A 13,083-nucleotide genomic window follows, 5' to 3' on the forward strand; every position below is an offset into this window, starting at 1 on the left:
CAAAAACTTTGTCTTTGCAGGACACACCGTTGAGTAGGAAAAACAATCCTTTTATTGAAGATAATTAAAAAGCAGCAAAGTAAAAAAGCACTTTAAAGAAATAGGTAAATCCAATTAGCTAAGAAGATAAGCAGGTACAAAATAGCCCAGGGAAAATAGTCCAGCAAAGACCATCATAAACACATGGGAAAAGTTGGTTAAACTGCAAAAACGTTGTCTTTGCAGGACACACCGTTGAGTAGGAAAAACAATCCTTTTATTGAAGATAATTAAAAAGCAGCAAAGTAAAAAGCACTTTAAAGAAATAGGTAAATCCAATTAGGTAAGAAGATAAGCAGGGACAAAATAGCCCAGGGAAAATAGTCCAGCAAAGACCATCATAAACACATCGGAAAACTTGGTTAAACTGCAAAAACGTTGTCTTTGCAGGACACACCGTTGAGTAGGAAAAACAATCATTTTATTGAAGATAATGAAAAAGCAGTAAAGTAAAAAGCACTTTAAAGAAATAGGTAAATCCAATTAGGTAAGAAGATAAGCAGGAAAAAATAGTCCAAGGGAAATAGTCCAGCAAAGACCATCATAAACACATGGGAAAACTTGGTTAAACTGCAAAAACTTTGTCTTTGCAGGACACACAATTGAGTAGGAAAAACAATCCTTTTATTGAAGATAATTAAAAAGCAGTAAAGTAAAAAAGCACTATAAAGAAATAGGTAAATCCAATTAGGTAGGAAGATAAGCAGGTACAAAATAGCCCAGGGAAAATAGTCCAGCAAAGACCATCATAAACACATGGGAAAACTTGGTTAAACTGCAAAAACGTTGTCTTTGCAGGACACACCATTGAGTAGGAAAAACAATCCTTTTATTGAAGATAATTGAAAAGCAGTAAGGTAAAAAAAGCACTTTAAAGAAATAGGTAAATCCAATTAGGTAAGAAGATAAGCAGGAACAAAATAGTCCAGGGAAATAGTCCAGCAAAGACCATGAAAACAAAGCCAAAACCTTTCTAATAAAATCCAAGAAACCAGGAAACATGAATACAAGGCATGAATAAAAAATCATAGAATCCAAGAATCAAAACCATGAAATAAAAGGCACTTAAACATGAATCTTCCAAGCTAGGCTTCCAAACCTTGAACTGGTGCTTGGCCGCTGTGTCGGACAGGATGAGAGCTAACAAATTGAAACTGAATCCAGACAAGACAGAGGTCCTCCTGGTCAGTCGTAAGGCCATTGAACAGGGCATAGGGATACAGCCTGTGTTAGACGGGGTTCCACTCCCCCTGAAGATGCAGGTTCGCAGCTTGGGAGGGATCCTGGACTCATCGCTGAGCCTGGAAGCCCAGGTCTCGGCGGTGGCCGGGAGAGCTTTTGCACAATTAAAACTTGTGCGCCAGTTGCGCCCATACCTTGAGAAGTCTGATCTGCCCACAGTGGTCCATGCTCTGGTTACATCCCGTATAGACTACTACAACACTCTCTACGTGGGGTTGCCTTTGAAGACTGTTCGGAAACTTCAATTAGTGTAGCAGGCGGCAGCTAGGTTACTCACTGGAGTATCATACAGGGAACATACCACCCCTCTGTTGTGTCAGCTCCACTGGCTGCCGATCCAGTTCCGAGCACAATTCAAAGTGCTGGTTTTGACCTACAAAACCCTATATGGTTCCGGCCCAGCGTATCTGTCCGAACGCATCTCCTTCTACGTCCCACCTCGGAGTTTAAGATCTTCTGGGGAGGCACTGCTCTCAGCCCCACCTCTATCACAAGTGAGATTGGTGGGGACGAGGAGCAGGGCCTTCTCGGTGGTGGCCCCTCATCTGTAGAACTCACTCCCCGGGGAAATTAGGTCATCGACATCCCTCCCCTCCTTTAGAAGGAAATTAAAAACATGGATTTGGGACCAGGCCTTTGGGTAATCTGGCGGATAGATAAGGGACAAGCGACAACTAGATTTGATGGATTGGACAATGTGGAATTTGAATTTACGGACTATGAGCTGGTAAACGTTGAGCACTAGATTGTTTTTAGGGATTGTGACGTATAATGGATTGTTTTAATTGTTTTAATTATTGTTTATATGTTTTAATTTTTACCTTGTTGTTGTGCCGGCATCAAATTGTGCCTTTTGTAAGCCGCCCTGAGTCCCCCCTCGGGGGTTGAGAAGGGCGGGGTAGAAGTACAAGAAATAAATGAATGAAACAAGGACAAGATTTTGACTTGATTCCAAATGATGCTTCATCTGACTTCATATCCTTTACTTGGGACTTTTATCTCCTCGTTAGCTATGTTCCAAGCACTCAGAAATTGATTTTGCTTTAGTTTAGAATCTCTTATCTTTTTCTCTTGGAGCCTGGCAGAACGCCAAAGCCACTGTTCAGCTTTTCTGTTTTGACTAATCTCCTCCCGTCTATCTATTTGCTCATTTATTTCTGCACCTGGTGCCGAGCTGTTTTCAAGCTCCAAATCATGGGAACTCTCTGGTAGCAATTCAGGGAGCACACCATCATCCCCACACCCTTCAGGTGTGACCCAGTCTGGTGATCTGGGAAATAAAGTAATGAGAAAGTGTTTGTTTCTAATATATGTAATATATGTAATGTCTTGATGCTTGTGGGTAAACAATATTTCTTGCTGTTTCTTTGCCAGTGTTGATGTGGAGAGTGTCTGGTTTGCCTACTCTGGAACATGCAACATATAATCGTCCTTCTTTAGGGGTCCCTTTCAAATCTATGATACTGCATCTGTCATATACATATGTGTGTGTGTGTGTGAATGGCTGGTCGGCCCTTTGTCAGGAGGGCTTTGATTATGTTTTCTTGCCCTCGTGAAGGGAGTTGGACTGGATGGCCTTAAGGCAGCATTTCTCAACCTGGGAAGTCAAGACTCGGGGGGGGTCACCAAGGGGGTATCAGAAGGGTCACCAAAGACCACCAAAAACACAGTATTTTCTGTTAGTCATTGGGGTTCTGTGTGGGATATTTGGCCCAATTCCATCCGTGGGATTCGGAATGCTGTTTGATTGTAGGTGAACTATAAATCCCAGTAACTACAACTCCCAAATGTCAAGGTCTATTTTCCCCAAACTCCATCTGTGTTTATATTTGGGCATATGGAGTATTTTTGCCAAGTTTGGTGCAGATCCATCATTGTTTGAGTCCACAGTGCTCTCTAGATGTAGGTGAACTACAACTCCTAAACCCAAGGTCAATGCCCACCAAACCCTCCCAATATTTTCTGTCGGTCATGGGAGTCCTGTGTGCCAAGTTTGGTTCAATTCCATTGCTGATGGAGTTCAGAATGTTCTTTGATTGGAGCTGAACTATAAATCCCAGCAACTACAACTCCCAAATGACAAAATCATAATTTTTGAGTGATGGTCACTCCTTGTGTAGTGAGACATTTTGTTGCCAAATTTGGTGTGATTTTGTTAATTGGTTCTTTTGTTTTTAAGGTACTTGTTGTGGCTGAGCTATTTTCTGACGATGAGGATGATGGGATTCAGATTCCTGCTGGGATTCAGCTTCCTGGCTCTTTGTTTGTGCCTCAAATCTCTGGGCCTGCTCCGAGGCTCCCACAGACAGTGCTGTGTCAACACAGCCGTTTCCACCAGAAAGGAATTTTAACGAAGGAGATAGGGAGCAGGTGCCTTCCCACGCTGATACAGAAAGTGTAGATAGTGACTTGACCCGGGAAGCTTGCCTTGATCTCCGGGTCAGGCAGAGTTCTCATCTGGCCAGCAGACGAGAAGCCAGCTCAGTGAAAGGTCATCGCAATGCTTTTATGATGATGAGAGCCTAATGTTTTCATGTTAGAAAGGTATTTAGTAGGCCTGGGTAACAACGCAAAAATTTGTTTCTAAAATCGATTTGTAATTGGGGTTTTTTTTTTGTTTCGATATTTAAAATAATTACAAAATTTTCCAAAAAAAAAGTTCGGTATTTACGAAATTTCGTAAATATTTACAAAACATTTTGTAAAGATGGCGCCCTTTTTTTTCAATATTTTTAAAATATTTTTTAAATTTAATTATTAATTTAGTAGAATAGGGAGGAGAAATTAAAATTATTATTAAGGAGGGAAGGCAGGCACTCACTCTGGCGGGCCCTCTAATCAAGGTGGTCAGTTGAAACATTCACACCTCGCTCCAGCAGACAAGAGTCCTTTGTTCCACCCTGGTCATTATTCCACATAAATATAAACCCTTATAAATATAGACCTCACTACCTCTGAGGATGCTTGCCATAGATGCAGGCAAAACGTCAGGAGAGAATGCCTCGCTCGCCCCTCTCGCTCGCCGCTCACTCGCCCCTCCCGCTCGCCACTTCGCTCGCCCCTCTCGCTCGCCGCTCACTCGCCCCTCTCACTCGCCATAGATGCAGGCGAAAAGTCAGGAGAAAATGCCTCTAGGCCATGGCCACATGGCCTGAAAAAACCTACAACAACCCAATCAGGGACATCTAATCAGTCACCTCTCAACAAAAGATTGCTCCAGGCACTGCCAGGCCATCAAATGCTAATCAAGGTGGTCAGTTGAAACATTCACACCTCGCTCCAGCAGACAAGAGTCCTTTGTCCCACCCTGGTCATTATTCCACATAAATATAAACCCTTATAAATATAGACCTCACTACCTCTGAGGATGCTTGCCATAGATGCAGGCAAAACGTCAGGAGAGAATGCCTCGCTCGCCCCTCTCGCTCGCCGCTCGCTCGCCCCTCTTGCTCGCCCCGCTCGCTCGCCATAGATGCAGGCGAAAAGTCAGGAGAAAATGCCTCTAGGCCATGGCCATATAGCCTGAAAAAACCTACAACTCAGAGAGGAGAGCTCCCAGCAAGCATCGGCAGGCGGCCATCTTACATATTTCCGAAATGGACGGAAATACAAAATTTTTTGGCGCCTGCCGTTTCGATATTTAAAAACACTTCCAGGTTAAAAAAAAAGTTTTGTAATCGTTTCGTAATTCAAAAAATAACGAATTTTTTAACGAATTACGAATTAACGAAACGAATTGACCAGCCCTAGTATTTAGGCCTTTTGCAAACTCTGAGAAAGCGTCAGTTCAACGTAGCTTATTAGCCTGAAAGCTTCATGGAATAACCTTAGCCTGGAAAGCAGTACGCTTGGGATTTCTTGCATGGTGATTCATGGGGCAATTGTTTCCTTGCTTGTACCTGGGACTCTGGTTTGAACTTGGCCAATAGGATTATGTCTCCTGTTTTTACCTGAAGGTCTTTGGAACTATATTCTGCCTTTAACCTTATTCTTTGGAACTTTGCAATGCTTATTCTTTATTTTGACTTGGATTTTTTCCTCAATAAACTATAAAACGACAGCTCTTGTGTGGTGGTGTTTGGAAGCAAGGTGAAACCTACTCTGAGTCGCAGCAGTACTCATTATGAACAGAGCATTTTTTTAATATATAGATGATTCTAGGAGTGTTAATGTACTTCCACTAATTGGTTTGACTTCATTCTGTATCTTTCTTCCTCCATCCAGAGTGACTTGTGGTCGCTAGGAATCACAGCTATAGAGATGGCGGAAGGTGCTCCCCGTAAGTTGGTTGCATCCATATGCTATTTTTTAAACAGAATGTCTTGATTGTTTTTACTTGTTATAATTGTTGAGGCATCAAATTGTTGCCACTCTGTGAACCTCTCTTAGTGGCTTCTGGGCTGAGGGGCAGTACATAAATATAGTAAATAAATCAATTAATAAATAGGTGTCTAGTAGGCTTGGGTAACCATTACATTAAAAATAACCATGGAATTCGTTTCCAGGGAGCGCTAGCGTTTCTAAATTCTAAAGACTTCCGAAATTTGAGATTTCAAAGTTTCGTTATTTACGAAATTTCGTTAATAATTACGAATCGATTCGTTAATGGCCAACGCGATCGCGCAATGCGCTAAGTTACTTCCGAAATTTCGTTATTAATTACGAATCGATTTGTTAATGGCCGACGCAATTGCTCAATCCACTAAAATCAAAATCATTTTAAACAATTACTGAAATAATCAAATAGAATAAGAAATTAAATTAAAAAATAATAAAATAAAGTAACAAAATAAGTAGTAAGATAAGAAATTGAAATTACTTAACTTTGTAATAAAATATAATATATAAAATAATAATAATATTTTAAAATAATATATAAATTATAAATAATTAATAATATATTATATATATATAAAATAAAAATGTAATATATAAAAATTTAGAAAGTAAATATAAGAAAAAAAAAATAAAAAGTAACAAAAATTGCACTTTGAAACAAACTATGAAGTTATTAAATTATGGTCAAATTATCTGGCAAGTGTACATATTAATTATAATTTCTCTAGCAGTAGTGCAAGTTAAGTAAGGACCAATTCCCACTGGGTAGGTGCGTGGGTGAAATCGAATTCATTAAGTAAGTATATAATTTAAAATCCACAGAAATTAATTTATAAATGAAAAAACATTACATTAAAAATAAACAAATCAACGAAAATAAGAAAGTAAAAACTTAAAAATTAAAGAAATAAACAAATCTACATAAATGAATTTATAAATTTTAAAATATTACATCCAAACAATAATAGTAGTATCATAAAATCTAATAAAATACATACAGTACATAAATAGAAAATTAAATAAAATAAACAATACATAAATTAAATTAAATATAATATACAACATATCTTGAAACAAATAATAACTGTACTTTACTTATAATCAAATTATCAAAATACTTCCAAATTTGTAGGAAAGTGAAGACGCATGTAATCCAGTTCAAAGCAGATAATCTGACTGTGACGGCCAGTACCCATTCCACCCGCCTCCAAGCCCTCCCGGGGGCTGTCTAGTAGGGCTGGGCAACCATGGAAAAATTTGTTTCTAAACTCGATTCGTTTTTTGGGGTTTTTTACGTTTCGATATTTAAAAGAATTCCGAATTTTCCTTTAAAAAAGTTCGATATTTACGAAATTTCGTAAAATTACAAAACAATACGAAACGAATACGAAACGAATACGAATCGATTCGTTAATGGCGGACGCGACCGCGCAATACGCTAAAAAACCTCCATGTGGGACAGGGGGAACTTCTGAAGCTTCCCTCTCCCTTTGTTGTTGACTGTTGGTGTGATATTATAATTTTTTTTCACTAATTAAACAAACAACAACTATAAAACTTGCCCCAGACATGCGGAAATAATAACGAAATGATTTCGAAACGATTTCGAAACGAATACGAAACGAATACGAAGCAATTACGAAACGAATTGAAAAATTTGTTTCATTTTTTAGATGCTCCTGAATGGTTCGTTATCACTTCGTAACCAAAAAAATAACGAATTTTTAACGAATTACGAAATTATGAAACGAAACTGCCCAGCCCTACTGTCTAGCATCGCGTCACATGGGTAACAGGAGGAGACTCCGTATTACCCCACATTTTCATTTGTCCAACATTCTGCCAAGATAAGCAAGACTCTGCTGTACTTCAAAACAGTGTCCACAATAATCGTTCCCCATTACACTATTTCCAACCCCCCCCCCTTTCCTGTAGCAGTGACCTACTTCATTGTCCAGACCTGAAGAGTTGGTTCAGGTGCACATGTTGCCCATGAGAGGATGGCTATGCCCATGTAAAGACTGGCATGTCCTTGTCATTCGTGCATGGTTTGCATTCATGTGAATGCAACATCACATAATGCCATAGGTGTGTAATTTCTAGCATCTGAGTGTGAAAGGAGACCCTCTGAACAACACGGGAGAGCATGTGTGAACCTGCCTAGAAATGTCCCTTTTAAGAGCTGATGCCTTTTCTTCCTTCTTTCCTTTCTTCCAGCTTTGTGTGACATGCATCCCATGAGGGCTCTCTTTCTCATCCCGCGAAACCCTCCCCCAAAGCTGAAATCAAGAAAATGGTAATGCTCTTCTTTTCAACAGTGATAAATGCTAAACATATTGACCTACAGCACAGTTCCAGTGGTTGTCCATCTCCGCTCAATGGAAAGGAAATTTCCATGTAGGTCAGATAATGCTGTCACATGCCTCATGTTCAACTCTTATCTACATTGGGCCTTTGATCGTTGGTGTAACAGCCTCTTGTGCAGACTCTTGGATTACATGTGGCTTACATTCGAGACTAAATATACGAAAGGCACAAGATTCTGTCTGATATTGCCAGTTAAGAGGGTCAACCCTGGTTAGAACTTGAATGGGAAACCAGCCATAAATCCCAGGTGATGTAGGCCATGTTTCAGAGGTAGGAGCTGACCAAACCACCTCGATTGCTTACCTAAGAAAGTCCAATGAAATTCATGCTACCGTCATACATCAGCAGCCACTCATACATAGTGAAACAACCCATGGCAAGCTTCAAAACATGGTGCATCAGTATTGTGGCAAGTTCTCCCTTGGGGAGATGGTTGACAGGGTATAAAAATAAAGTTGTTGTTGTTGCTGTTGTTGTTGTTGACACAAAAGCACAGTATGTTGCAGCAAATGAGATCATAGAATCAAAGAGTTGGAAGAGACCTCATGGGCCATCCTGTTCAAGCTCATTCTGCCAAGAAGCAGGAATATTGCATTTAAACCACCCCTGACAGATGGCCATCCAGCCTCTGTTTAAAACCCTCCAAAGAAGGAGCCTCCACCACACTCCGGGGCAGAGAGTTCCACTGCGGAACGGCTCTCACAGTCAGGAAGTTCTTCCTCATGTTCAGATGGAATCTCCTCTCTTGTAGTTTGAAGCCATTGTTCCATTGCGTCCTAGTCTCCAGAAGAGCCGTCTTGAAGGAACTGTGGGTTTCCCTCATTTCCTCTGCTCTTTCCCACCCTTTTAGGTCAAAGAAGTTCCTTAACTTTGTCGACAGTTGCTTGGTCAAGAACTACATGCACCGACCGGCTACCGAAACCCTCCTCAAACATTCCTTCATCCGGGACATGCAGAACGAACGCCAGATACGCATTCTGCTGAAGGACCATCTTGACAGGACCAAGAAAAAGAAGGGAGACAAAGGTGAACTCTGTCATGCTGGGAACTTCCACTTTGGTGGTTTTGAGCATGTGTTGCATACGAGAGAAAAGACAAAAGATGTGTTCACACATTACACAGGGTTGTACAGATTCGTTGGAGACCTGGACCATGAGGTCCACCTCCATGAGGGACATATTTGCAAACATCTTAACTGCATTCATACATTCCAGATATTTAAGGGCATACTGGACATTGTGTTGTGTTCCGCAATCACCTGGGTTCGAGTGTGTCCACCTGAGGGTGGGGAACCGTGACAGCTTGGGGTTTCTGCTGGTATACCACCCACCCCGCAACTCAGCAGTTTCCCTGCCTGAGCTAGCAGATGTGGTCTCTAATTCGGCTTTGGTCTCCCAGCACCTGGTTGTGCTGGGAGATTTTAACATCCATGCTGAGACCTCTTTGACTGGTGTGGCTCAGGACTTCATGGCCACCATGACGACCATGGGGCTCTCACAAATTATATCTGGATCCACCCATCAAGCTGGACATACACTCGACCTAGTTTTTGCGGTGGACAGTGGAACAGTCAGAGTGGAAGAACAAAACATCCTTCCTTTGTCATGGTCTGACCACTATCTGATCAGTTTTAGACTTTCTGCGACTCCTAACCTCCGCAGGGGTGGAGGACAAACTAAGATGGTCCACCCCAGGAGACTGATGGATCCGGAGGGATTCCTGAGGGATTCCTGAGGATGCCATGGAGCCTGGCGATCCTGTCAACGCCTTGGTTGATCACTACAACAGGGAGATGACCAGGGTAATAGTCATGGGAGTTCTGTGTGTCAGGTTTGGTTCAATTCCATCACTGGTAGATTTCAGAATGCTCTTTGATTGGAGGTGAACTATAAATCCCAGCAACTACAGCTCCCAAATGACAAGGTCTATTTTCCCCAAACTCCACCAGTGTTCATATTTGGGCATATTGAGTATTCGTGCCAAGTTTGTTCTAGATACATCATTGTTTGAGTCCACAGTGCTCTCTGGATGTGGGCAAACTACAACTCCCAAACTCAAGTTCAATGCCCTCCAAAACCTCCCAGTATTTTCTGTTAGTCATGGGAGTTCTGTGTGTCAGATTTGGTTCATTTCCATCATTGATAGATTTCAGAATGCTCTTTGATTGGAGGTGAACTATAAATCCCAGCAAATACAACTCCCAAATGTCAAGGTCTATTTTCCCCAAACTCCACCAGTGTTCACATTTGGGCATATGGAGTATTTGTGCCAAGTTTAGTCCAGATCCGCCATTATTTGAAGCCACAGTGCTCTCTGGATGTAGGCAAACTACAACTCCCAAACTCAACATCAATGCCCTCCAAATCCTCCCATATTTTCTGTTGATCATGGGGATTCTGTGCGTCAGGTTTAGCTCAATTTCATCATTGGTAGAGTTCAGAATGCTCTTTGACTGGAGGTGAACTATAAATCCCAGCAACTACAACTAAAATGTCAAGGTCTATTTTCCCCAAACTCCACTCCTGTGCACATTTGGGCATATTGAGCATTCCTGCCAAGTTTGGTCTAGATCTATCATTGTTTGAATCCACAGTGCTCTCTGAAGGTAAGTTAACTACAACTTCCAAACTCAAGGTCAGTGCCCACCAAACCTTTCCAGTATTTTCTGTTGGTCATGGGTGACCCCGTACTAAGGGGTTGCAACATTAGGAAGCTTGAGAAACACTGATCTAGGCCGTAGAATGAGCCCCCTTTAATTTCCTTGGTTGAATGCTATGGAGTCATGGGGGATGTAGTTCTACAAGGTTTTGAGCCTTCTCTGCCAAAGAAGTCTGAGGCTTCAAAAAACTACAAATCCCAGGATTGCACAGCAGTGAGCTATGGCAATTAAATTACAAATGACCTCCATCAAGCAGAGCTCCAGCTGCAGCTTCCCTTTTTGATTTGACTCATCTAAATTTCTCAACTTTGGTTTGGATCATTTCTTTTTCAGATGAAACGGAGTATGAATACAGTGGGAGCGAGGAAGAAGGGGATGAGCTCAATGAAGATGAAGGAGAACCAAGGTTAGACCTCTCGTTTTTTTTGGATAACATCTGCCTATGTTGTCACTGTTGTCCAAAGCTTTGTGTTTCCATTACTAGAAAAATATTTGATGCTGTTCCAGCTCTAAGACTGTGTTGCAACTCAGAGTAGGCTTCTCCTTGCTCCCAAACACCGCCACACAAGAGCTGTAGATTTTGTAGTTTATTGAGGAAAAACAAAGTCAAAACATAGAGTCAGCAATGCAAAACAGAGTCAGCAATACTGCCTATGACAGGGAAAACCAGCTGATCCCTAATCCATCCAAAACACAGATATGTGTCTTTCATCTCAAGAACAGAGAAGCATCCCAAGCTCTGAGGATGACCTAGGAAGGAATCCCACTGGAGCATTGCAGCGCACCCAAATACCTGGGAGGAGTCACTCTGGACCATGCTCTGACCTACAAGAAGCACTGCCTGAACATCAAGCAAAAAGTGGGCGCTAGAAACAATATCATACGAAAGCTGACTGGCACAACCTGGGGATCACAACCAGACACAGTGAAGACATCTGCCCTTGCGCTTTGGTACTCTGCTGCTGAGTATGCATGCCCAGTGTGGAACACATCTCACTACGCTAAAACAGTGGATGTGGCTCTTAATGAGACATGCTGCATTATCACGGGGTGTCTGCGCCCTACACCACTGGAGAGATGACACTGCCTAGCCGGTATTGCACCACCTGACATCCGCCGGGAAGTGGCAGCCAATAGTGAAAGGACCAAGGCAGAGACATCTCCAGCCCATCCCCTGTTTGGGTATCAGCCAGTACGTCAACGACTTCAATCTAGAAATAGTTTTCTTAGATCTACAGAGAAATTCGCTGGAACACCTCAGCAAGCAAGAGTCCAAAAGTGGCAGGCTCAAACCCAGAACCTCAATCCGTGGGTGATACCAGATGAGAGACTCCCCCCTGGGCACACAGAAGACAGGCAACTTGGAAGGAGATGAACAGACTGCACTCTGGCACCACGAGATGCAGAGCCAGCCTTCAGAAATTGGGCCACAAAGTGGAATCCACGACATGCGAGTGTGGAGAAGAGCAAACCACTGACCACCTGCTGCAATGCAACCTGAGCCCTGCCACATGCACAATGGAGGACTTTCTTGCAGCAACACCAGAGGCACTCCAAGGGGCCAGATACTGGTCAAAGGACATCTAATCAACTACCAAACTCACAAATTTTGTATTTTGTCTGTTTGTTTGCTTTGTTCTGTTAAAAATGTAATATAATTTGACTGGTTGTCCTGACACGACGAATAAATAGCAATGCAAAGTTCCAAAGACAAAGGATAAATGCAAAAACACAGTTCCAAAGATCCACAGGCAAAACATGAAGCATAATCCTTTAAACCGGGGTCCTCAAACTATGGCCCGCGGGCCACTTCCGGCCCGCCACGGGCACTTATCCGGCCCGCGGAGGAGGAGCGCCCCCCCCCACACACACAGTGCCCCTCCCTTGGCTGGCTCACACTATCCGTCAGGCCCGATGGGCAGCGCGAGCCAGCCAAGGGAGGCTGCCCTGGCGCTCCATGCAATCATGCCGGCCACGTGACCTTGGAGGTGTCTACGGACAACGCTGGCTCTTCGACTTAGAAATGCAGATGAGCATCTTTGCATGCAATGGGGAATAAGGGCATCTTTGTTCACGTGACATAATTCTTTGGGCCAGCATAACAACCATTATATCATGGGGAAACCGAGATAGAGAAATGGTTATGCCCTAGTTGTATTCATACCACACATTTCAGCAGAGGCAGCCCTAGGTAATTTTCAAAGGTAAGCAAACAGTATTTTGGCACCCCCCCCCCCCCCCGCCCCAACCAATCATTGATATATATTTTCTGTTCATCGTGGGAGTTCTGTGTGCCATATTTAGTTCAATTCCATCATTGGTGGAGTTCAGAATGCTCTTTGATTGTAGGTGAACTATACATCCCAGTAACTACACTTGCCGCACTTGCTCCCTTGCCTGGCCCGCTTTGGGTCCGGAGGCGTGCCTGAAGACCCCAG

The 13,083-nt window shown here is 42.5% G+C and overlaps 1 protein-coding gene across 1 annotated transcript in view; it reads left to right on the plus strand.

The window, feature by feature from the left end:
* Nucleotides 1-13,083, plus strand: part of NRK (Nik related kinase) — a 197,083-nt gene that overhangs the window by 66,651 nt on the left and 117,349 nt on the right. Inside the window, exons 8-11 of the mRNA XM_067471688.1 lie at nt 5,506-5,560; nt 7,837-7,915; nt 8,837-9,012; nt 10,979-11,051. Of these exons, the coding sequence (XP_067327789.1) occupies nt 5,506-5,560; nt 7,837-7,915; nt 8,837-9,012; nt 10,979-11,051 (383 nt within the window). The remainder of the gene's footprint in view (nt 1-5,505; nt 5,561-7,836; nt 7,916-8,836; nt 9,013-10,978; nt 11,052-13,083) is intronic.

This window comes from Anolis sagrei, chromosome 10, assembly GCF_037176765.1.
Source record: "Anolis sagrei isolate rAnoSag1 chromosome 10, rAnoSag1.mat, whole genome shotgun sequence".
NCBI lineage: Eukaryota > Metazoa > Chordata > Lepidosauria > Squamata > Dactyloidae > Anolis > Anolis sagrei.